This window comes from Crotalus tigris, unplaced genomic scaffold, assembly GCF_016545835.1.
Source record: "Crotalus tigris isolate CLP2741 ecotype Arizona unplaced genomic scaffold, ASM1654583v1 scf7180000019014.348434, whole genome shotgun sequence".
In the NCBI taxonomy this organism is placed as follows: Eukaryota; Metazoa; Chordata; class Lepidosauria; order Squamata; family Viperidae; genus Crotalus; species Crotalus tigris.
The window spans coordinates 229,897-256,361 of record NW_024097328.1 but is presented as its reverse complement, the minus strand read 5'-3'; the positions used below and the strand labels follow the sequence as shown (position 1 = coordinate 256,361).

The window sequence follows — 26,465 nt, the reverse complement described above, 5'->3', positions numbered from 1 at the left end:
TGCACACTCTAAAATTTGGGTAATAATAATCTGGTCAGATGGTAGATTCTCATTTTTCCAAAATTGAGCAAATACTATCCTTGCAGCAGTTAAAACATGCAATATCAAGTAGTCGTTCTCTTTGCCATAATTAGGTGCTTCAAGACCATTTTTGTAGGGAAGGGGTGGAACCAGGATGAGATCCCAAATAGAACAGATTCCCCGGCCAGGCCATTCCCTTAATTAATTAGAGGATGGAGGGAGGGAGGGAGGCGCGCCGCCCTCCCTCCCTCCCTCCCTCCCTCCCTCGCATCCTCTCCCGGGCGGTCCCGTCCCCGCCGCGCGGCCGGGGATGCGGTTGCCGCGGCAACGGAGCCCAGCATCTCGGGTCGCCTAGCAACCGGCGCTCTCCGGCTTCCTCCCGCCTGCTCCGCGCCCTCCCTCTCTCCTCCCACCCGGCGCTGGGATCAAGCCAGGCGGGGAATGCGCAAGCTCGGCCCCGGCGAAGACGGACGCCCGAAGTCCATCGGCATCATGGCGCTTTGGCGGCCGGCGCTGCTGCTGCTCCTCCTCCTCCTGCTCCGTGAGTTTTGCCCGGTTGTGTGTATGTATGTGTGCGTGTATGGGGGGGGGGGGTTCCGGGGATCCCGCGATGGAGGGGCGAGTCGGACCCGAAGGAAAACCCGGGCGGGGTCTTTGCAAGGCGGGGATTAGAAAACTGGGAAGGGGGAAAATCGTTCTTTCCCCGTCGTAACCGCCTCTTCCCCGGGTCCTTATTGTTTCCAGCATCCGCGAGTTGCAAAGTTAGGCGATACGTGTCTTTTTTTGGGGCGGGGGGTGTCTTTGGGGAGTTTCCTCCCTCCCCATCATCCTTGGGCAGAGAGTTCCTCAAACAATAGGCCGTCGGCATGCTTTCCATGGGTTGGAGGGTGTGTTTTGTGTGTGTGTGTGTGTGTGTGTGTGTGTGTGTGTGTGTGTGTGTGGGATGGTGGTGGTGGTGGGGTTGTGTATCTTACAAGGGGGAGGAAAACTTTTCTACAGTCCAGCATCTGGGGCAAAGGGAAAAGGAGCTTGGCTGCTGGGGGGTGTGTGTGTGTGTGGAAAAAAAGTTTTTGCTCTTTTTTTGCCTAAACAAAAGATTGTTGAGTTGGTAGATTGGGGGATTCCACAGAACAAAGGCGCTTAATAGGATAATACTGCTGGCTGCCTGGCTCAGAAGTATAACCTAACTAGCTGCCAGATATACACACCCACACACCCTCCTCCGTAGTTGTTAAACTATACTGTTGGATGATGTCCCGGTGAGCTTCTCCTGCGTTGGTACAAAATGTACATTTTTGTGAAGGAAGGAAGGAAGGAAGGAAAGTGTCGTGGCAGGCCCTTTTCTGCTTCCTGTTCAGTTGTTTTTATTGATTATGTATTTCGTGGAGTTGTAACATAATTTGGAGGCATCTTCCTCCCCACCCATTTATTCCCTTTTTCTGTAACTTGGGCTGTGTGTGGAAAGGGTGGAGGAAGAGGAAGATTTGCTGGCTGTGGTTATTTTCCTACCCTTTCTCTCCCGTCTGTCTTTATCAAGAATCCCAAAATTGTTTCTCAATGGTGTCCTTGGATGTTTATAACAGCAGCCTCAAGAAATAGAGCTAAAGGGCAGTAACTGGCCCCAAATCACCCAATTTTTGTGTGTGGCCACTACAAGCTGGCACAGGCTGTTATGCAAGTAATCCTCGACTTACAACGGTTCATTTAGTGACCAAAGTTACGACGACACTGGAAAAAATGACATGATCATTTTTTCACACTTAGGGCCTTTCTAGCATCCCCGTGCTCATGTGATCAAAATTCAGATGCTTGGCAACCGGTTCGCATTTATGATGGTTGCAGCGTGATCCCCTTTTTGCGACCTGACAAGCAAAGTCCATGGGGAACCCAGTTTCACTTAACAACCGGGTTACTTGCTTATCAACTGCAGTGATTTCATTTAACATCCGTGGCAAGAAAGGTCACAAAATGGGGCAAAACTCACTTAGCAAATGTCTCACTTAATCACAGAAATTTTGCGGCCAGTTGTGGTCGTAAATGGAGGACTACCTGTCCATTTTAAGTATGTAAAAGTAAAAAATTGAGCTTGTAATGTTATTATCCTGTTCTACTGCTCTAAAAAGAATCGGAATCAATGCTTCTCTTTCTCCCCCCCCCTTATCCTACACTTCTTTCTTTCCTCTTTTCCTTCCCCAGTTCTCACCCTATTTTCATTTTTATTTTATTCTTCAACAAGTCTCATAAAAAAGTATCAGTTATTTATTTTCTTTTTTAAAAAATAAGAACAGCTGACACACAGAATGTTTTACTCAAAACTATTTTGGGGAGTCGAATAAAGCAAGGCCAGAAAAAACAACGGAGTGGAAACTTTACTTTGAACTTAGCCACCCCTTCCTCCATCTGTACACCATTTAGAATGTGCTCATATTTAACACTTGGATGACACAAAGAAGTGTAATATTTGTGTGGACTGTATTCCCCACCCCTCTGTGGTTTGCCTTCTTTATCATTTTTTGCAGGAGACAATCTTTGCTCCTGTCCCGTTATACAAAAATTTCCCAGTTCCCCCATCTTCTAAGTGTTTCTGTGCTTATCTTGAGGAGGAAAGATGTAGGAATGTGCAGCTTGGTCAGCTCAGTGTAGCTGATATTGGATCCTTTTTCACTTGGCAACAGAGAGATTCATTGTTCTGAGGGCCCCATGCAAATGCTTGCAGCTTTAATTGCAAAAACATTTGCTAATTCCATTCATGAATGAGTTAGGACTTGCTTGGCCTTTTGGCTATTAATAAAAGGCCAAAAAGGGCAGCCTGCGTGGCTTTTGCTATATATGACTGTTCATCTAATATACACACTTTGTACTTCAGAGGATAGATGCCCCTGGGTAAATATAACAAGCAGACTAGAATAATGCTGTGAGTTGGAATTTGCCAGTTCTTATTGAGAAAATGAGGTTCCCCAAGGAAATGGCATGAACTTTCCATTTCAGGGACCACACACCTTTTTATGTTTCCTTGCAAAATATACAGATAATTGTGTTACCGTCTGATCACAGTCTCATACAGCTTCCTGCTAATATGATGATTTGGGGGAAATGGGAGATGATTTTTATTTATTTACCTACATATTTATTCAGTTTTGTGGCCGTCCGATTTCAACAGGGACTCTGAACAGCTCTCTCTAAAAAAAAAAAAAAAAAAACATGGCGCCAGGAAGCGATCCTTTAATACCCACTGATGAAATATTAAAATATTGATTCCAGTTCTTGATTCCTCCTGTTAATCCTGATTTGCCAGGCTATCCTAAGATATACCCAAAAGCATCACCTGAGACAGAGAGCAAGGGTGTGATTGCAAAAATCCCATGGACTAGGAAAATGTTCTTTTTTTTCCCCTTCTTCTTTTTTATTTCCTCCAGCATGCCAATCATTAGAACAATTTCCGGTCCAGAGGACTTAAACCATCCAGTTTTGAGTTTGAATTGCACACTTTTCCCAACCAATCCATCAAATCTATTTTGTCAGTACGGATCCTTACCCACTTTTAGTTTCTTCCTTTGCAAAATTTGCAGTGGTAGTTTTAATTACTACACCATCACCCCCCACTTGGTGTCTGGGACTTAAAGCCATTACTGGTAAGAATCTCATTGACCCCTCCAGCTTCAGGGCAGTTCTTGAATACACAGTTTTGCGATATGTGTGGGATTCCTTTCCAGAGACCTTAGTCTGGCCCAGCACAACAAATCCTTTAGGCATCAGGTTAAAAATTTTGCTAATCTCCCAGGTCTTTGATGACAAGTCATAAAGATCTTGCTTATTAATTTCATGGCTGCTGCTTGTCTGCTGTTATTATTGGCTTAGACTTTTATGTGATATTTTAGGCTTGTTTTAACTGAGCTGTTAGCTGCTCGAACACCCAGTCTGGCAATAAGGCAAGGCATCTATAGCTTTTTTAAAACAGAGCAAATGTGTTTGGATGTGATAGGGGAGAGATGAAGAGGAAAGAGGAAAGCTTTGGTACAAGCAATTAAAAATTAATTGAGGCTTGTTTATGTCAGTTTTTCTCTCCTACCAGCCCCAAAAAAGCATTTTATGGTAATAAAATCAATGGGACGTAACATCTGACAACTCTTACTTGTATTCCGATAAAACAGTGGAAAAACTAGACCAATGCAAGAATCGGTTTCAGACACAACAAAACTGCTTTTGATTTGCTGAGTTCAGAGAGAGTAATTCTTAAATCAACCGATTGTAAAAAAAAAAAATACAGTCTTGTGGCAATGAAAAAACGAGACCAAAAGTTGATAAAAAAAATGAAAGGAACTGAGTTAATTATCAGAAACGACTTGCTGAAAATTATTTCTGATTTTCAGTCTGCCCTCTCTTAAAAGTTTTAGCCATTTGGATTATTGCTGGAGCTGTAGTTTGCAATCCTAATTTGAGCAGGCTTTTGGTTCAGGTGAATGAAGGCCCTTCCGAAAAAATGTGTGTTATTTTTTGTGATTGTCCAATTTTTCCTGACTTTTTGCACCTTTTTATGATGGCATTTTTTATTATGACTTTTTTCCTGTGGGTTTTTTTTTTCATTTTACAAACCGCCCGGGGTCACTGGGTCACTTTATACAAATTTAATAAAGGAATAAATAATTTATTTAGGGAAACTTCTCTGGCCTTGGAAGCCAAGCGGGGTCAAATCTATTTAGTTAAGGGATATGGGAACCACTAGGAGGAATTCCTGGGATGTAGGCAAGCAAAGAACATCCCAGAAAAAGCTGAAGGAAACTGCTTTTGTTGTGTTGCCAAGACAGCTACATGAATAAATAAATATATACGGTCACCAGGCATCTTTTTACCTTAAAAATTGTTTTTTTTACCTTTCTCCTCCCTGGTCAAATCCAATGATGCACCCTTTTCAAGATGAGATTAAGTTCTGGAGAACTTCACCTGCTCCTCCAGATTCCGTGTGGGTTGCATCCTCCTCAAATAGCTGAGAGTTTTGGGATTCTCTGAAGACCCAAATAGATTTTGTGCCCACAAAAGCCTTTTTGTAACATTCTAATCAGAATATCTCTAGACAATCCCCTCTTTTTACAGAGATCCAGCTGTCCCTCAAGGAAGCAAGTGGTCCAAACCAGCTGTCCACGCTTGTGGTCCCTTTGCTTTTTCTGGCCTGGTGGATTTGGCCTGCTAGGCTCCTAAATTGGAAAGGGGAACATGAAGGACAGGAATACGATGAAGTGCCAAAAGCTGCATCACTGCTGGATGATAAAAAGGCCCAGGGTCAGCCCAAATTGGTTGCTTGGAATTGTTGCTTTCATTCCATTCCAAATATGAATTTTCTCCTAGAGTTGTAAACAACCTAAGCTTGTCATGTTGTAAGAGTTGATTTTTCCCTTGTACCCCCCCCCCACACACTTTCTAGTCCTGGCCAAGAATGTGTGACACTAGCAAGCTGTTTTTAAACATGTTCTACAAGCCGTTTTGTTTATGAGGTAAATGGCTTCGAGTTCATGGAGAATGGCGTGGACGCTTGTGCCAAGTCTTTGCTTGTGCATGAAGAAGCAAAGTCAAAGGAGTTCTCTTTCTGCGATGGTGTCTTTTCTATCTATCCCTCCCCAGACTAATGGTGGGCTTTGCGGATCCGGATCACAGTTGTACACCCTCCTGACAATCCCACATGGCTGCTGGTGTCAATGATAGAATAAAGGTTGGGGCGGTGCGGAAGCTTGGCCTGTGAATTTCCAAAGTTCTGAAGAAATTTTTCCTAAGTTTTCCTCCAATTGTCCCAGATGATGAAGATGTGGGGCCTGTTAAGGTCTCTCTCCTCCCTGGCCCACCGGCTCCTTGCAAACTCTACCCCGTCCTTTCTCCGCTGCCCTCCCAGTCCAGTCCAGTCCAGTCCACTTCTGTTTGGTTCTCCCCATCATGCGAGCAATGGGTGGTTTGACTCAGTTGAGGGCTGCCAGATTTATTTCCAAGTAAACCAAGTAAAAAGCAGAGACATCACCCTGCCGACAAAAGTCCAGGCCATGGTTTTCCCAGTTGCAATGTATGGCTGTGAAAATTGGACCATAAGAAAGGCTGAGCGCCAAAGAATTGAGGCCTTTGAACTACGGTGCTGGAGAAGACTCCTGCGAGTCTCCTGGACTGCAAGGCGTTCAAACCGGTCAGTCCTAGAAGAGATCAACACCGACTGTTCTTTGGAAGGCCAGATCCTGAAGTTGAAACTCAAATACTTTGGCCACCTAATGAGAAGGAAGGACTCACTGGAGAAGGGCCTAATGCTGGGAAAGATTGAGGGCAATAGAAGAAGGGGACGACAGAGAATGAGATGGCTGGATGGAGTCACTGAAGCAGTAGGCGTGAGCTTAAATGGACTCCAGAAGATGGTAGAGGACAGGAAGACCTGGAGGAACGTTGTCCATGGGGTCGCGATGGGTCAGACACAACTTCGCAATTAACAACAACAAAACCTACCATTCCTTTGTGAAATAGGCTCAAATGTCTGGACAAACTCTGCTCTGCTCATCTATGGAGATTCTCCGTCATCCAGGTCCTGGTTATCCCGAAGATGTTTTTTCACAGGACTTCCTTGTTTTTCTTTGAAGACGTTTCGCTTCTCATCCAAGAAGCTTCCTCAGCTTCTTCAGGAGCAGAGCTTGAAGAAGCTTCTTGGATGAAAAGCGCGAAGCGTCTTCAAAGCAAAACCAGAAAGTCCAGCTGCCTCGTGGAAAAGCATCTTTGGGACGCTGCTCTGTTTCTGGCTTGGTCTTGGTTTGCAGCTTGGTATGGATTGATTTAGGGCAGTGGTTCTCAACCTTTTAAATGTTGCAACCCCCAACTGGTCGTAAGTCGAGGACTACTCAAACGGTCGTAAGTCGAGGACTACTCAACTGGTGCAGCACCGTTTGCAGAATGGGACTTTTGGCGGGCTCAGCAGGGCAGAGACAGCCTGGACAATTCCTATTGGCTTTTGAAGGCCAATAGAATTAGACTCTATTCAAGAGAGTCTATTCTATTGGCTTTCAAAAGCCAATAGAATAAAAGGGAGTAGCACAGCTAAGGAAAAAGGGGGGAAAAATGGCGGACTGCATTGTTTGGCGACCCCTGTGAAATGGTCATTCGACCCCAAATGGGGTCCCGACCCACAGGTTGAGAACCACTGGTTTAGGGTCACCCTTCTGTCAGTTTGGTCCTCTGCTTAACCAGATCCAAATCGAAAACTTTTCCACGGTTGTGTTCCAGGCAACTTTGTACAAATGCACAAGGAGCTGCGCTTGGGAATTGCTTCTCCATTTGGTATCTTGTAGAAAAGCTGGACTACATTGACCATCCTCCCCACCCAGCAGTCGTAGCGACTGGAGGGTCATGGAGATTTTGGTCCACTCTTTTTGGAAGGCACCAACTGAGGACGGTGCTGCCCCTTGGCTTTTCTCTTTCGCAAAAGGATTGCAAAGATCACTCAAGACAGCTGGGTTTTATCAGGAAAAAAAGGGAGTGTTTTTTTTCTAGCTTTTCCTGATTTTGTCCTCTCTGGGTTTCTGCGGCCAGGTTCTTATCATCAACTCCAGGGCTGTCTGGGGACCAAGTTAGCGGGTCACTGCAGTTTGTGTTTCAGAAGTGCCTGCAATATTTCAAAGTGTGGGTATATTCTGTTAATGCAGGGCACCTTGGTGGCTAGAGTTTTTCTGCAATCAGTGCGGTGTCCTGTAAACTGATAAGGAACAACAGGACACAGCACTGTTTCTATTTGAACACATTCTTTCTATTTAAAACAAAAGCAAAACAATCTAGGTTATTCACCTTCTCCTTGAGCAATTGTCCCTAAGTTGCTAAATTCTCTGCAACATAGTTTGGGAGAAAAACAACAATAACAACAACAATGGGAGCTGACAGCAACAAGGGAGTTAGGAGAAAGTTGTGCTAAGTTTTGCTTCCTAGCCAATGCTGTCTCTTCTCTTGGCGTCCTTTGTCATCATTCCCACCCAGGCTCCCCGCCCTGCCTGCTTTCCTACAATTTAGTCCTGTGTGCCTGTGTGCTGAAGCAGAAATGGATGTTGTAAATTCAAAAGTCCCGTTTCACAGTTGATTGCACTCCTGTCCCGGCTAGGAATGCATGCAAACATTTCCTAAAGCCGGGTTGAGCGGTAGCCCAGGACGGAGAGCGGGTTAAGTGCTGATTCAGAATGTCTTTCGTGGGCTTCACTGTTCTGAAAAAAATTCTTCTGTGTTTTAGCAAGGTTGGAGTTAAAGAGATCTCTGAACTTCTTTTAGTTTATACACCAAAGACTCTCTGGAAAGGCCTTGGAGAGCCAGTTTGGTGTAGTAGTTAAGATGTGGCCTAGGAGCGAGGAGACGGTGAGTTCTAGTTCTGCTCTAGGCGTAAAAGCCAGTTGGATGAATTTGGGCCCATCACCAGGAGATGGTGAGTTCTAGTTCCGCCTTAGGCATGACAGCTGGCTGAATGACTATGGACCAATAATCAGGGGATTATGAATTCTAGTTTTATTTTAGGCACGAAACCAGGAGACTGTGAATTCTAGTCCCATTTTAGGCATGAAACCTGCTGGGGGACTTTGGGCCAATCATCAGGAGATGGTAAGTTCTAGTCCCACCTAGGCAAGAGGAACCCTGTGCATTGGGTCTCTCCAGTGGTGGGTCCAGCATCCTAACCACGATCCCCATTAGCCTTAGGAGACCCTATAACCAGAAGGCATGAGTTGTGGCAATGTTCTTTGCAGATATAGGATGCCCTATAAAAATAAATCTGGATGGACATCCATTAATTTTCAGGTCATAGTACTAAAGCAGTGGTTCTCAACCTTTCTAATGCCGCGACCCCATAATACAGTTCCCCATGTTGTGGTGACCCCCAACCACTTATACATCACCGGGTGCCAGGGGCGTGGCCAAAGAAAAGGGGGAAAAATGGCGGACAGCCTTGTTTGGCGACCCCCGTGAAATGTTCCGTTCGACCCCAAATGGGGTCCCGACCCACAGGTTGAGAACCACTGTACTAAAGGCAAATAAAAATAATGACTTGTCTTTTTTCTGCAGCAGAAGGCCTCAAGGCCACCATCTGACACTACCAAATTAATGTTCCTTGCAGGATTGCAAATTTATTTGGATTGCACCCTCAGAAGGGCGTTAAAATACATTCCTGGAGTGTATGCATTTTAGAGTCTTGATGTTTTTTTCACAATTGTATGGCCTGGCAGACCCGTCTCCTGTTTCAAGGCTTCCAAAATAGGGAAGAAAAAAAAATCTAAAAGATAAGGGCCTCCTTTTACTCAGGGCCCAGAAACAATGCTTCCTTTGCTGTAGATTTCATGGGTGATTAGCTTTGCTCAGCTTCCTGATTCTTCTCTCCCAGACAATTAGGCAATGGATGGCGCAACATTTAGGAATACCGTAAGTCCCATTCCTCACCCCCCAGCCCTTCCTTTTTCTTCCTGGATTTCTAATAAAAGAAGGTGGTGCAAAAATCTTCTCCAGTTTTTATTTAAGTCGCTAAGTTCAATTTATTTAAATTGTGCTTGGCCTTCCTATTCTGGGAAATATTCAATGTGCCTTGCCAAAATTTTAAAACTCCTTGTCAGAAGAATAATTTGGGGTTCCCACTTGAGTTGGGGTTGGGCAAGGATAAATAAAAATGAAATCCAGACAGCTGTGAGGAAAGGAGAATTATTTATTCCCCAGAGCAAAGAGGTTTGCCTATGACAGTGATGGCGAACCTTTTAGAGACCGAGTGCCCAAACTGCGACCCAAAACCCATTTATTTATTGCAAAGTGCCAGGGCTGCATCGGCATTGTGGTGCCCTCGGGGGGGGGGGGGGCGGGATGTGTGGCCCAGTGGGTGGACGTGGCTGCAATGGTCACAGCAGACTGGGTGAGCATGGCCAGGGCCAGTCCCTCACCATCTCTGGGGCATCCCTGGGGGGGGGGCAACACCGCTTGCTGGTCACTTTCAAACGCCATGTGCTTGCTACTCTGGCGAACTCTGCTGGGGCAACAGCACGTGTGCCCACAGAGAGGGCTCTGAGTGCCGCCTCTGGCACGCGTGCCATAGGTTCGCCACTACTGGCCTATGAGGATAGCTGCAGAGAAAATGGGGCACAGAAAGGTTGTTTTATAGGGGAGCTTGTCCTGAGTGTGGAAGTGTGTACATGCTGATTCTAGGATGACATTTGAGGTGTGTGTGTGTGTGTGTGTGTGTGTGTGTGTGTGTGTGTGTATGTGTTGACCCCGGAGAAGGGGTTGATGAAATCCAGTGATGTGGATTGAGTCTCTTCGTGTGAACTGTGAGGAGTTATAATTATGTTTACCTTGTGTTAATTGAGTTTTGGGTGTTTCCTTGTGTGTGTTTACAAGTTGAAATATTTCCAACACAGTTATAGACATTTATAAATTCTTCCCATATCCCCAAAGTGAAAAATGAATGAAAAATGAGGCCTAGCATTGATTATCAGCACAAAGGTGAAAGAAAAATCTCTTTGTGAATTTCTCCAAGCGTGGAACTGGGGGGAAACCAAGGAAATACATTCCATAACCTGGGAAATATACTGGAGGTCCTCCAGTTACGACCCCAGAATTGAGCCCCAAATTTATGTGGCTAAGTGAAACATTGAGTTTTGCCCCATTTTGTGACTTTCCTTGCCACAGTCGTTAAGTGAATCGTTTGTTAAGTTAGTAACATGGTTGTTAAGTGAATCTGGATTCCCCATTGCTTTTGCTCGTCAGAGGTGGATCACGTGATTGCAGGACACTGCGACCGTCATAAATATGAACCCCTGGCCAAGGATCTGACTTTTGATCATGTGATGCTGTGACGGTCGTTAAGTGTGAAAAACAGTCAAAAGTGACCTTTTTTCAATGCTGTTCCAGCTTTGAGCGGTCACTAAATGAATTTTCAGTCGAGAGGCTACATGTATAAGTGGAAGAGACTTCCACAGATTCAGAACAGAGAAAGTTAAACACCACCAATTTTTTTGATCGTCCTCAAATGATACATGACCCCAGCTCCCTAAAATCCTAACTACATTGGTCCCCCCCCCCCCGCCACAGGAATAAAGCTAAGGATTTAGATCAGAGGTCCCCAACCTTTTGGGCACCAAGGACTGGTTCTGTGGAGATAGGTTTTTTTCGCAGACCGGAGGGTGTGTGGTTTTGTGTGTTGCCCGCATCCAGTGAATAGGGCTTTGCTTGTTTGTGCGGGCCGGTTGCTGGCCTGCAAGGGATCGGTACTGGTCCACGGACTGGGGATTGGGGACCCTTGATTTAGATCACCCATCAAGGCATCTGCCATTGTTAAGGATTAAATTTTAGTCCGTATTATCACAGGGGCTCCCACTCTTTGCCATACGAACGCTCCCCACCACAGGCAAAAAACCATGGACAAAGTTTGAAGTGAATTGGCGCTCCCTCTTCAATTTGCAAAGCGGATCCAACAGAAACAAAAATAATAACTTTCCTCAATTTTTTTTGTAACTCCCGGGGAGGATCGTATTTTTTGAGGAACCGCCTACTTTTGATTCAACTGCACAGGTTTGGCTGCCAAACAGAAAGACAGAAACTGCCTGGGCTGAAGAAGACAATAAATAAAATTGGTCAGCTCAACCGCAGTTAAAATTAGCATTTCATCATAAACTCTTCCCTCACGCTAGCAAACCTGCGGTGCCTATTTTTATCTCCTTCTTTCTCTACCAGAAGCAGATAATTACCTCCTCGCTGATTTCCTCCAGATCCAAAAGATTTGGGAAACATTTCTTTTCGCACTCCTTTTTTTTGGGGGGGGCAGCTTAGCTGGGGGGGGGGAAATAGAACTTCCAAATGCAGGAGCAATCTAACTACAAGGGGCTGATGCTAGGGGAAATCACCGGTTGGGAAGTTGTTTCCACATGGGGGTGCCTGTTTGTTCCCAGAGGGAAACAGAAAAACAGAAAAAGGCAACTCTTAGAAGTTGCGGGTGGTCTGAACCAGCAAACGCAGTTCTTACATTCTTAATCTCTGCGTTTCAGCCCAAACCCTGTTTTGTTTTCTTCTTCAAAGCTTCTAGTCTGGAGGCTAAGCAGGTAGTTTAAAACAAATGTTGCTGCGTCTGTAGATTTCGGGCAGAGATTAGCCTGGGAAAAAGTTGGTAATTGGGTTCTTAACCTTAGGAAGATGAGGAGTTGATCCTGCAATTGTTTTAAGAACCGATGCCACTGGTTGGACTAAAAGATAATTACAAAGGGAGAAAAATGCTTGCTCAACGCAGGCAGGTGAGCAAAAAGACCTCAACAATTGCTCATACGCCTTGGAAGCATCAGGTGAGAAGGAAAAAAAATTGGAAAAGCATTTTTGTCACCAAGAAAACGCAATGGCTAATTAATCAAAAGCCCAAGCGAGCCTCAACCTTGAATACAAATGGGAGAAGGGAAGATCAAAGAAGTATATTATTAATTAACATGCTAATATGAAATTATCAAATTTAATCATTATTGACTGTTCATTAATTATTATTGCCTTTCCCCCCCTCAAATATATAAACCAAGACAACAGGGCTGTATGTACACCAGGCACTGGAGATTGTTATTGTTAAAAACCAATAAAATATATATTTTTTAAAAAAAAAAACAGCCCAAGAGGGGCTACACAGGATTGAAGTTCACCTTGACCCATCCTAAGACAGGGCTCACCAACCTTGGCAACTTCAAGACTTGTGGATTTCAACTCCCAGATTTACCCAGCCTGGCTGGCTGGAGTCGGAGTCTGCAGGTCTTCAACTCCAGCCAGGATGTCTACACGTTGTCAAGGTGGTCACCCATCCATAGATTATCAAGTTTGGACACCCCTGCTGTAAGACGAAAAGCAGAGGTGATGTCCAGATGCTCATCTGCTCTCCAGCCAAACTATTTTAAGAGTATGGGTTAGTCCTCAGCTTGTTTAGCGACTGGGTTGAATTTCTTGAACGGTGTGCTTGCCAAGCACCATGGGACACCGAGTCCCTTCCAGAGAACTCTTGTTTATCTCCAGAAAGGGATGATCTCCCAGAATAAAATCCTTAGCCTCTACCGAGAAAGGTATCATTATTATTATTTCACGCAGCTGCTGAGTAAGCCTTTTGCAAAGGCCCTGCCTGGAGAGAGACTGGGGAGACTGGGGGGGGGGCTTCTTTTGTTCCTTCTCCCCCAGGCTGATTCTTAGGTAAGCAGGTGGCTTTGAACCTCATGAATGCATTTGAATGCATTTCTCCTCACGTCTACCTGTGGAGATTCTTTCATCTTCAAGGCTTGCTCATCTTCAAGGCTTGCGGGTGTCTCTTGTTTAAATTCCCGCCCTGGAGATTTCATAGGCATTTTTTTTATTTCTCCTCCTCTAGGAGGGGGGGTTCAGGGAGGGGAGAAGTCCTTTGAAGTCCTAAAAAAAAAAAGAGGGTGGAAAATTCCCACTCCCGTAACTGGTGCAGAACACATGCTGGGTGACTCTTCTCCAAAGTTTGCTTGGTTTCAATTTAGCACCGATGTCGTGTCTTCTCTCCTCTGGTTTTTCCCCTTGTGACTAGATGGGGTGGCAGGGGAGTGCATACACTACAGATAGTCCTCAGGTTACAACCATAATGGAGCCTGCCTGTCCATTACGGTCGCAAGCCATAATGGTTATAAAATGAGTTGGGTCTCACGACCGACTCAATTTTACCCAAAAAAATTTGCCGTGGTCTTTAAGAGAATGTGGCGGTTGTAAGTGTGAGCACCCTGTGATGTGAACGCTCCGGTCATTAACTGAAGCCACTGTTCGCTATGGTGCTGCTTTAACAAAAAAAGAAGAAGAAAGTAAATGCCGGTTTTCAGCAAAACCGTCATAAAATGTGGTTCCCCTTACTGCAGGATGCTACCGACGGCTGCAAATGTGGTCCAGTTGCCGAGCAACTGAAGTGTGGTCATGTGACTGCAGCAGGGGTTGTCGCCCATCAGAACATTGGATACGGGTTGGAAGTCCTCTTGATCAAGTAGGTTGTAATTTGGAACAGTCGCTAAGGGAGGACAACCTGCATTATCCATTCATGCAGAAATCTCCTTGATGTCCTAAAGATGCTTTTTCATAAGGCAGCTGGAGTTCCTTGTTTTCCTTTGAAGACATTTCGCTTCTCATCCCAGAAGCTTCTTCAGGTTCTGACTGGATGGTGGGGAAAGGGAAAGATTTATACTCCTTGCAGACAGCTGGTCATTTGCCTTCTTTTAGAGAGTTGTTGAGGCCATTTGGAGGTTTGTCTGTGTCCTCAGGGTCACCTGAGAGGTGCAAATGGGTGTGGAGCCTTCAAAGGAAAACAAGAAGATCCAGTTGCTTCGTGAAAAAGCATCTTTGGGACAACTAACTATGACCTGGACAACTGAGAATCTCCATAGACCAGGGGTCTTCAAACTTGGCCCTTTTATGACTTATGGACTTCAACTCCCAGAATTCCTCAGCCAGGCATGCCTGGCTGAGGAATTCTGGGAGTTGAAGTCCATAAGTCATAAAAGGGCCAAGTTTGAAGACCCCTGCCATAGACAAATCTCCTTGATGCACACCAAAAAGTAGTGCTCAACTAAGTTGGTTTGTTTTTTTGTACTTGAAACCCATCTAATCTTATTGGCAGTCAATGACTTGGGCTCAAGTCACCATCGAAAACGGCATTTCTCAAAATGTGATTGGAGGATTTCCCCAAGACTCTCCCCAAACAGGTCCGCAAAATCAAAACGATCGGATATTTGCTGAAGATATTTGCAAAACTTAAACAGAAAAGTTTTCTCTCCTCTCTATTAAATTTCTATTAAATTTCTTTTCTCAAAACAAATGCAGGAGTGATCTTTAATTTGTGCGAATATCTAATGGTTTTTAGTTTGGCTGTTTTTTACATGATTCAATCCATATTCCCCGAATGCACCAGTTTTATTTCTGAGTAGGGTAATTGTGGAAAAATACACCCTACGTAAGCCAAAGTTCCAAAAAATTTTAAAAGTGGGCAGAGAAGAGCAGAAAGTTTAAGAAGGCACTGCTTTAAAGAATGCCTAATATCCCATGGGTCCTTGTTCTTGGCAAGTACTGGCAAGGCTTCGTGATGTCACCAGCCTCCTTCCGGTTGGTCAAGCTTGCAGAGGAAGGCGGGGTTCGATTGCCACAGCCAATCAGAGTTCAGAGTTTTGCTTTGCCTGACCTTGGCAGTGAGTCCAGCAATAATGTTCTCAGCTGACTGTATCTAGGGCTTCCCACAACTGAACTATCTGAAGTCAGCGTAACAGTTGTGTTTGTTTGGGGCCGAACTCATAAAACGGCTTTTTGGTCTCTCTGCAACACACCCTTCTCCTTTTAGCCCACTTCTGAATGTGTGCAGTCAGAACAGATAATTTAGTACACAGACCATCTTTGCACAAAATATCAGCCACTCATTGCAAGAACTTTTCCAAAAAATAAAAAAAAGCAGATGGAAAAACAACACAGAATAACAGAGCTGGAAGGGACGTTGGAGGTCTTCTAGTCCAACCCCCTGCTCAAGCAGGAAATCCTATACCATTTGAGACAAATGGTTGTCCAGTCTCTTCCAGTGATGGAGCACCCACAACTGTGGGAGGCACACTGTTCCACCTGTTAATTGTTCTCACTGTCAGGAGGTTTCTTCTTAATTCTAGGTTGACTCTCTCCTTGATTAGTTTCCATCTGTTTTTTCTTGTCCTGCCTTCAGGTGCTTTGGAGAATAGCTTGACTCCTTCTTCTCTGTGGCATCCTTCAAATATTGGAAGACTGTTATTATGTCACCCCTGGTTCTCCTTTTCATGAGACTAGACACCCCCAATTCCTGCAACTGTTCTTCACGTGTTTTAGCCTCCAGTCCCCTGATCATCTTTGTTGCTCTTCTCTGCACTCTTTCCAGAGTCTCAACATCTTTTTTATATCGTGGCGACCGAAACTGCGTGCAGTATTCTAAGTGTGGTCTTATCAAGGCATTACCAACACCAATCAAATCAAATAAAATCAATTTAAAAAAAAAATAGCACCGGGAGAATCTGTAGCATTAGACGTAAGACAGGCCCAGAGGACGGCTATGAAGTTAGTAACAGAAAGCTGAGAGTCAAGAAATCGGCAGGGGTGCGTTTAGTTTTCACCAGGTTTACTTTGGGTCAGTTTGAGCCACGTGGTCGCAATTCTGAGCAAGCTCTGGATTATGTTGGGAGTTGTCACGATTTACCTTAAGGGTAGGTCAGCTCGCATTAGCTCCGTGTCTGTAATGGGATTGCGCTTGCCTTGCCGATGGCCTCTGGCAAGAGGCCTCCCAGTCCAGGAGAAGATGACAGCATTAAAAGGAGAAGGAGGGGGCCAGGGATGGGGAGGGGGTGCGTGGATGTCCGGCTGTCCAGGCCCTCACGGATGGAGGAGATAACTCACTTGGCCTGGTTTGTCCGCTTGCTTCGGGCTGCCTTGAAAACAGGAGGTAGGATGGAGTATTAGGTACACTTAACGCCTGGAGTTAGATAGATTTTTAAAAAGGGGGACAGATAAATATATAATAATATATTATGTAATATGTTATAACAAGGTAATGTGATGATTAAAAGAAATAAAAATATAAGAGAGTTTTCCCAAGGCCAACTGAGTTCAGGCATGCCATGTCTCTGGAAAAATAAAAATAAAGTGAGGTTCAGCCTGACCTTATGTGCTTTAATTTTTTCTCTCTCTCTTCCTTTTTTTCTTTGCTTTTTCCTTCCTTCCTTCCTTCCTTCCTTCCTTCCTTCCTTCCTTCCTTCCTTCCTTCCCTTTCTTTCTCTTTCTCCCTTTCTTTTTCTTTTCCCTTCCTTTCCTTCCTTCCCTTTTTTCTCTTTTTCTTTCTTTTTCCTTCCTTCCTTCCTCCCTCCATCCTCTTTCTTTCTTTCTCTTTCTTTCTTTTTCCTTCCTTCCTCCCTCCCTCCTCTTTCTTCCTTCCTTCCTTCCTTCCTTCCTTCCTTCCTTCTTTCCTTCCCTTTCTCTCTCTTTCTCCCTTTCTTTTTCTTTTCCCTTCCTTTCCTTCCTTCCCTTTTTTCTCTTTTTCTTTCTTTTTCCTTCCTTCCTTCCTCCCTCCATCCTCTTTCTTTCTTTCTCTTTCTTTCTTTTTTCCTTCCTTCCTTCCTTCCTTCCTTCCTTCCTTCCTTCCTTCCTTCCCTCCCTCCCTCCCTCCCTCCCTCCCTCCCTCCCTCCCTCCCTCCCTCCCTCTTTTCCTTTCCTTTCCTTTCCCTTCTTTTTTCTTTCTGCTTGATTTGATGACCTTTTCTGCATCTGTCTTTAAGTGAACCACTGCACTCATTGAGGGAACCCTGCGGTCCATAAGCAAGTCTGGTATCCCCCATTGACTTTGCCTTTCGGGGAGGCCGGCTGGGAAGGCAGAAAATGGTCACCTCAGGACCCCGGGACGGGGAAACCCTCGTAAATAAATGCCGGCTGCCAAGTGCCCAAATTTGAATCATGTGATTGTGGGGAACGCCGCAATGGTCGTAAGGGCGAGGAACGGTGCTAAATCACTTCTTTCAATGCTGCTAGAGCAGTGGTTCTCAACCTGTGGGTTGGGACCCCATTTGGGGTCAAACAACCATTTCACGGGGGTCGCCAAATAACACAGTCCGCCATCTTTTCCCCCCTTTTCCTTAGCTGTGCTACTCCCTTTTATTCTATTGGCTTTTGAAAGCCAATAGAATAGACTCTCTTGAATAGAGTCTAATTCTATTGGCTTTCAAAAGCCAATAGAAATTGTCCAGGCTGTCTCTGCCCTGCTGAGCCTGCCAAAAGTCCCATTCTGCAAACGGTGCTGCACCAGTTGAGTAGTCCTCGACTTACGACCGGTTGGGGGTTGCGGCATTAAAAAGGTTGAGAACCACTGTGCTAGAGTTTGAACGGTCATTAAACCAATGGCTGTTAAGTCGAGGATTGCCTGCATTCTGCATTTTCTGTTCGTCTCCAGCATAGGTCAGCTGGGCCTCGTGTTCTCGACTGGGCCTCTCAGCACTTGTGAAGTAGAAAATAAAGAGAATTCTTGGCTTAAGCTCCTCTTTCACAACTAGACGTTGAAAAGCCTCCGTGCTGTTTCCAGAGAACGGCTCCATCGGCACAGTCAGCGTTGCCCTTTACTTCAGCGCGGCCACATTTCCAAAACGGGCCAAATTGATCCTTTGGCTGCAAGGACCTTTTTGGGATGTGTGTCAGAAAGATTGGAAAGCTTGTTTAATTGAGTCTTGGAACCGGCGGCTGGGAGCAGAGGCTGAGACTGGTGGTGGGTAAAGTCGGAGGGTGGGGACACTTTGGCGGGGAATCTGGCTTCCCCATTGACATGGCTTGTCACATGACCCTGGGACACTGCGACCATCATGCATGTGAGTCAACTGTCAAGCGTGCAAATGTAAATGGGAATGCTGTAAAGACCGACAGAAGTACGAGTCCGTTGCCAAGGGTTTCAAGTTTTGATCACGTGACGGTGGGGATACTGCAACGGTGGGAAGTGTGAAAAATGGTCCAAAGCAATGGTGGGATTCAGCCGGTTCGCACCTGTTCAGAAGAACAGGTATCTATTTTTTTGATGACTTTGGCAAACCAGCTGAAGCCCTAAGCCCATGGTGGCGAACCTATGGCATGCGTGCCACAGGCGGCACGCGGAGCTGTCTTTGGTGGCACGCGAGCCATTGCTGGGCTGAGCTGCTCCCTCCTCTCCATGCATGTGCAGTCTGGGAATATGAGAGAGGCTATAAAATGAGCAACTTTTGACGGAAGCAGCATTTGCTGCAGACAGCGAGCGAGTGAGCAAGCACGAGCCGACAGCTCGGTGACTCGGTGGCCACGCCACCCAGCACCCAGCAATGCATAAGTGGGTTTTGGGTTGCAGTTTGGGCACTCAGTCTCTAAAAGGTTCGCCACCACTGCCCTAAGCCTTTTTCGCAAAGCCCAGAATGGACCACCAGAAGTACGTGGATGCCACTTCCGGAAGTCCGTTCTGGACCTCAGAGGCCCAGGCCCAGAACAGACTTCCGGAAGCGGTGTCCACACAGAGAACCGGCTGTTCAGGTATTTGAATCCCAACACTGGTCCTGAGTCGCTTTTTTCAATGCTGTTGTAACTTTGACCGGTCACTGAATGAACGAGGACTACCGGTATTCTCTCTTGTTTGGGTGGGAGATTTCCAGGGACTTCTGAAATGGTGGGCTACCCACCATATTCTGAAAAAGGCAGTAGCAACCCGGTCTGTATTACTGTCCAGAAAAGCAGGAGTTGAGCGTGACTTTGCGGAAGACTTTGATCTGCTTTTTAATTCAAAATTGGGATGCTGAAATTCTTTTTCTGGCACGATGGGCGAGCTTCCACGGCAGGTCCCAGGGTACAGACGGGCCACGAGCTGGGAACCAAGTCCCTGAATGCTGATCTATCGGAGGGAATATTTTGGCACATTTGGAAAAAAACAGTTGTCTAAAAATAGAGATGGAGAGAAGAAATGGCTCCAGGATTAGAGGAATCTGCCTTCTTAGCTAAATGCTTGGGGTTTGGGGAGGCTGTTTTTAACTCTTCCCTTACCAGCATCATTCATCAGACTTTCATTTTTCATTTTCATTTTTGGCTTTTTTCAGGAGAGGTGAATCCAGTCTCTCAAATAAGACATGCTTGCATCTTCTGAAGTTATTCTGGTGCGCAGGAACTGGGATTTTTTTTTTCCATCTTAAGAATGTCTAAACAACCCCACCTCATTCTGCCTTTCTCCCAGCCCCATTGCTGACTCTTTAGGGGGAGATATATATTTTTTTTTGGCATGAATATGCTGTTTTTCTTATCCCCCACCCACTCAGGAGAAATATCTGGGAATGGCTTAGTGTTCCTTTGTTCCTTTTGTTCAGCCAAAGAATGCACTACGGTCCAGGGCGAGGATTTACAAAGAATTTCTGCCAAGGAGAGAGGGGGAAAAATCAGTTCTTTTGAGCTTCCCATCCTTTGGCTTACAGTTTCCCCTAGGCTCAGGCTTATCATAGTTGGATGCCTTTCAGACTAACATTCCCCCCCCCCCCCCACAGTTCCACATACCATTATACTTGACTTACAGCTGTTCATTTAGTGACTGTTCAAAGTAATAGTAATAGTAGTAAAGTTGGAAGGGACCTTGGAGGTCATCTAGTCCAACCCCCTGCTCAGGCAGGAAACCCTACACCATTTCGGACAAATGGCTGTACAGTCTCTTCTTAAAAACTTCCAGTGTTGGAGCATTTACTGCTTCTGGAGGCAGGCTGTTCCACTGATTAATTGTTCTCACTGTCAGGAAGTTTCTCCTTAGTTCTAGGTTGCTTCTCTCCTTGCTTAGTTTCCACCCGTTGTTTCTTGTCCTGCCTTCAGGTGCTTTGGAGAATAGCTTGACTCCCTCTTCTTTGGGGTAGCTCCTGAGATATTGGAAGACTGCTATCATGTCCCCCCTTGTCCTTCTCTTTGTTAAACTAGACAAGTTACCAATGGCAGTGAAAACAAGTGACTTAAGACTGTTTTTTTTCACCCGTACAAGCATTGCAGCATCCCCAGGGTCACTTGATCAAATTCAGATGCTCGGCAACTGGCATGTACTTATGACAGTTGCAGTGTCCCGGGCTCACGGGATCCCCTTTTGTGACCTTCTGACGAGCAAAGTCAATGGGGACACCAGATTCACTTAACAGCCGTGTAACTAATTTACTAATGGCAGTGATTCACTTAATAAATGTGGCAAGTAAGATGGGGCAAAAGTTCCTTAACAACTGTCTCGCTTAGTGACAGAAATGTCGGGTTCAATTGTGGTCATAAAGCAAGGACGACCTGTAGTAATGGAGAATTAAGGAAATAACCAGGAGAGGTGATGCTTACTGGCTAAAAAATGTATACTGCAGTAGTCCCTTTTCATTATTCCTTGGAATTAATTCATTATTTTCGTTATTCCTTGGGATTCATTCGTTATTTTCATTATTCCTTGGGATTCATTCGTTATTTTCACTATTCCTTGGGATTCATTCGTTATTTTCACTATTCCTTGGGATTCATTCGTTAATTTCATTATTCATTGGAATTCATTCGTTATTTTCATTACTCCTTGGAATTCATTATTTTCATTATTGCTTGGAATTCAGTTAGAAGTTGTTCAGTGCTGGTAATTATTGTTCTTGGACCATAGGCACTTCCCTCCTTGCATTTTGTGTGTTTGAAGAATTTATTTAGCTCTGGAAGGTGCCAGTTAAAACTCCCAATGCATTTGACCCTCTGGAGTCAAATAATACACAAATAGCATCTTTTGGACTCTTTCCAGGCAGAGAAGCTAGAAATATATTCAAGTTCACCCCTATACAGGTAGCTTTGGACTTGCAACCGTTTGGTTTAGCATGGGGAGGGAAGTAATGTCTGCAAAAAAAAAGGAATCCTGCTTTACAATCATCCCAACTTACGACCAAAATTGAGGGCTCAGTTACGGCTGTAAGTGGAGGACTATAGGTAAGGTAAGTCTGAACAGGTAGTCCTCAACTTAACGGCCACAACTGAGCCCAAGGTTTCTGTGGCTAAGTGTGAGACTGTTGTTAAATGAATTTTGTCCCATTTTACGACCTTCCTTGCCCCATCTGTGAAGCGAACCTCCGCAGTCATTAAGCTAGGAACATGGTTGTGAGGTGAATCTGGGTGTCCCCAGTTGATTTTGCTTGTCCAGAAGGTCGCAAAAGAGGGATCACAGGACCCCGGGATAATGCGACCATCATAAATACGAGTCGGTTGCCAAGCGTCTTAAGTTTTGATCACGTGACTGTGGGGATTCCGCAGCGGTTGGAAGTGTGAAAAACGGTCATAAGCCACTTTTTTCAGCACCATTGTAACTTTTTAAAATATATAAATATTTTATTAATTTTCTAGTTTTACAGTCAAATACTTAATAAACAACGTGTTGTCTGGGTCCATTAGTAATCCAGTGGTCTATATTAATTTCTTCAGTCTAGACCAAATATTACACCATCCAGTGTTTCCTCTCTTCTTCCGATAGTATCTGTTTTCCCACACTAGGCAAATACAATTCTTATTAGTAAATATACAACTGAATATCAACATCTTCGCTACAATTTTCTAATAATGTCAGTCTAAGATATCTTTTTCTAACCAAAACATATCTTAATTGCATTTGCACTTAACATCCATATGCTCAATCAGTATCCTGTTTTTGCTTTTTTTAAAAAAAATAATTTCCCATCAGTGTTCAAAAGGTTTCTATTGTTTATCATTCCAAAGCACTGTTGTAACTTTGAACGGTTACTAAATGAACTGTTGTAAGTCAAGGAACTACCTGTACGTGTTTGTGAGGATGAATAGGTATGTAAGAAAACAGGCCTTGTCTTCTGGATTCCTCTTCTGGGGCAGAAGGCTCTAGCGCAGTGGTTCTCAACCTTTTTAATGCTGCGACCCCCAACCGGTCGTAAGTCGAGGACTACTCAGCCGGTCGTAAGTCGAGGACTACTCAACTGGTGCAGCACTGTTTGCAGAATGGGACTTTTGGCGGGCGCAGCAGGGCAGAGACAGCCTGGACAATTCCTATTGGCTTTTGAAAGCCAATAGAATTAGACTCTGTTCAAGAGAGTCTATTCTATTGGCTTTCAAAAGCCAGTAGAATAAAAGGGAGTAGCACAGCTAAGGAAAAGGGGGAAAAAAATGGCGGACTGCATTGTTTGGCGACCCCCGTGAAATGGTCGTTTGACCCCAAATGGGGTCCCGACCCACAGGTTGAGAACCACTGCTCTAGCGTACCCTAAAGAAAGTGCAGAGAAGTGATGTGTTCACATATAATTAGACACACACACACACACACACACACACACACACACACACACACATACACACACGAACACATAGGGAAACACATGGGAAACCCTTTGTCTGCTTTGATGGTGGAATTTCCTGCGCCTAATCTTTGCCATCTGCTCCGTCTTTCCTGGCTTCTGCCAAGAGACAGGGAAGGGGAGGAAGCCAGGAGAATATGGAGACTTGCAACACGAAAGAGGCAAAGAAAATAAAATTTTAAGACGGTGCAAATTGGTGGTGTTCTTCTTTCAGCTTAAAAAGAGCTGCGATCGAAAGAGTGTAATGGAAGCTGTTTACTGGCTTTGTTACCTGCCTGCCTCCAGACAGCCGCCCGTTACACCCTGGTGATTATCCTGATTAAGAGTGGCACCTCCAGCAGTCGAGGGGGGGGGGGACGGGACTCTTGTGGGTTTTTCTAATTTTAAAGGCTCGTAGAAGACTCTGCAGCTGGACCAGCCCGTCCTGCAAAACCGTGGCTTGCTTCAGAAGCCATAGTCGGCGGAGTGTCAGCCAGGGTATGTGAGAATGACTCTGGGAGACGGGAGGAAGAGTTGCAGACGAGGCATAACCGATGTGCAAACGCTTGGCAGAAGAAGGAAGTGGGAAGCCTTTTAGAAGAGACCCTCCCTAGTTTTTCAGAGAATAAAAGGAGAGGAGGGAAAAAAAAAAATCTTTCGGTTTTGCAAGATTCTGATAATATAATGTTACAGTAGAGACGAAGCTAGGACTCCTTTTTTGGGTGTCTCACCTTCCCAGGGTTTGCATCATCCATGGTTAATACAGCAGAGCGGGTTTGCAGAACCGTGCGTGCTGTGGCGTGGGGCAGAGGGGCAATCCCATCCTTCAGAAATGTTGCTTGGGTGGCACTGCCTTGCCCTCGTGTGCCTGCTTGTGTTCCTCTGCCAATTTTGAGCCCCTTCGTTTGGAAGAGAGGAAGGTGTTGTTGTTGTTGTTAATTGCGAAGTCGTGTCCGACCCCTCGCGACCCCATGGACAACGTTCCTCCAGGTCTTCCTGTCCTCTACCATCTTTTGGAGTCCATTTAAGTTCACACCTACTGCTTCAGTGACTCCATCCAGCCATCTCATTCTCTGTCGTCCCCTTCTTCTATTGCCCTCCATCTTTCCCAGCATTAGAGAGGAAGGTAGAGCTTGGCAATTGGTCAGGGACAGGAAGTGTGTTTTGGATTGGGTCCCGCTACGAAACGCTGAGTGACAAACATTGTGCCAATGGGGGTGGCCGGTTATGCAGTGTTCCTCAAGCCTCAACCACTTTAAGATGGGCTGACTTCAACTCCTAGAATCCCCCAGCCAGCATGCCTAGTCAGTATAGCCAGGGGTAGACGGTGAAGTTTGGGATTCAGCAGCCTCTGAACAGCCTCCACCCTTCATCACCTTTCTTGTAACTAGGATGGCAGGGTTTCTAAAAGTCTGTCTGTGACTGGCAGCAAATCAACAGGTGAAGCTTTCACTGTTGATTTCCACTTGTGGGGCTTCTGTGTAGAATATCTCCTGTCAAAAGCAATGCAGTTCTCATCAGTTTTCGTGAGAACATTTAGGTAAGGACAAAAATGATCACCAGGTGGTATACTTTCCATTCATTTCCTATAGAATAGAGCATTGTTGCTCCACCGAGTGGTATATTTTCCACTTATTTCCTATTAAATGGAGCCTTGTGGCCAATCTAGCACTGACCTGACCGCATTTGGTTTAAACATGTTTAACCATCGAGAAACTTTTCATGTTTCTTAACCAACTTCTTATTTGCTTCCTAGGATACAGAATCCTGGCAGTAGAGCTGATCTCTAAAAACATCAATCCGGTGGTGGAAGAATTTCAACGTAAGTGTGGGGCGAACGGAAGAGCACTTACCAAATCCTAGTTTGTGTCTGGCTTGGCATCCTCATTCCACCTTGGTTGGAAGCCATGGAGGTTGAAATCCAGGGCATCAGGAAGACACAACCTTGTTCTGCCTTGGTCTGTGTCTCCACCTCGCCTTGTGACATCTATTGTGTGTCTTTGCAGAGGCCGAACTGTCCTGCATTATTTCTGCCACCAAAACGGCGAATCCTAGAATCGAATGGAAGAAAATTGCCGGCCGAGGTACAACATACGTGTATTTTGACGGCAAGATGCAAGGTAGGAAGCTTCTGGGGGCTCTCTCTGTAGCAGGGGTCCCCCCAACCCCTGGTCCGTGGACCGGCACTGGTCCACAGCATGCCAGAAACTGGGCCACGCAAACAAGCAAAGCCCCATCCACGGGATGCAGGCACACAAAAGCACACCCCCTCCTGTCCGTGGAAAAACTTCTGTCTATGGAATCGATCCCTGGTGCCCCAAAAAGTTTGGGGCCGCTGCTCTGGAGCATCAACCTTGCGAACTCCCAGGTTTCCTCTTTCCGCTATGTATTCAAAATGGACAGTGCTTAATATTTATATGTATGTACAACTGCAACGATTCGCTTAAGCACCGTGGCGAGAAAGGTCGCAAAATGGTTTAAAACTCACTTAGTAATGGAATTTGGACTCAGCGGTAGTCCTAAGTCAAGGACTAGCCGAATGCTGGGGTCTTCAGGCGGTCATCTCCTCTGCTTCTCCTCCACCCTTAGGAGAATGGGCGACCCGGGCCCAGCTCAGCAGCAGGACATCGCTGACCATTTACAACGTCACCCGAGCTGACAAAGGCATCTACCGGTGTGAGGTCGTAGCTCCCGATGACGCCAATCTCGGTGCAGAGATCAACATTAACCTGACCATTCACGGTATGTTTCTTGATAAACTGGGATTAAGCATGTAGGCCAGGGCGGTTTCCCTTTATGGGAATCCATAGTGGAAAGCAAGTCTTTAAGAGCGAGTGAGTGTGTGTGTGTGTGTGTGTGTGTGTGTGTGTGAGAGAGAGAGAGAGAGAATCTTAACTACAAACAAGGTTTGTTCCAACAGCCTTCTTTCGAGGTGAACTATAGTCATTGCTTCATTAGCACCCCAAGACTTGGTCTTGCGCTTTTTCTCTCCCTCTTTTGTACTTGTGTGTGCATGTACACACACGGTCCTGGTCCCCAGAAAGGGGATACATGATTAAGTACACATGGCTCCTTTATGGAAAGTCAAGTCTTCTGTTGTTTTCAGTGCTCCTGCTCTTGAGTAGCACACACCCTCTCCAACAACTGAGGGTGGTGGTGGTGGATCCCATCCTTTACCTGGACTCTTTAGATCAGGGATCCCCAACCCCTGTGCCACAGCCCACTACCGGGCTGTGGCCTATTTGCAACCCGACCGCGGGCTGGAGCACACTCACAGTAGCGGCAGGCCAGACTTGTAGTTGAGCTGTGTGTGCATGCTTATGTGCACTGGCCTGTTTGCATGAGTTGAGTTGTGCATGTCTGTGTGCCACATGCACACACGGCCCAGTTCCTCTCTCCCCCCCCCCCCAGCCGGGCCGCCAAGCCCCAAATGTTGGAGACCGCTGCTTTAGATCATGGCCTTTCCAAAGCTTTGTGTGTATGTCCTTTGTGCTGTGTAGCTTTTCCTACTGAAGCAGACTAATAACTTGACCAACTGGTGCCTCGTGAGATTAATATAATATAGTCAGGCTTGTCCTGCAAATCTTTTATCCGTCCAGCTGGATGTCTTAACGTCCA

The 26,465-nt window shown here is 45.5% G+C and overlaps 1 protein-coding gene across 1 annotated transcript in view; it reads left to right on the top strand.

The window, feature by feature from the left end:
• Positions 1-441: 441 nt before the first annotated feature.
• The window catches only part of JAM3 (junctional adhesion molecule 3), a 36,457-nt gene continuing 10,433 nt past the window's right edge, over positions 442-26,465 (top strand). Inside the window, exons 1-4 of the mRNA XM_039358381.1 lie at positions 442-562; positions 24,604-24,669; positions 24,854-24,967; positions 25,437-25,589. Of these exons, the coding sequence (XP_039214315.1) occupies positions 463-562; positions 24,604-24,669; positions 24,854-24,967; positions 25,437-25,589 (433 nt within the window). The 5' untranslated portion in view covers positions 442-462. The remainder of the gene's footprint in view (positions 563-24,603; positions 24,670-24,853; positions 24,968-25,436; positions 25,590-26,465) is intronic.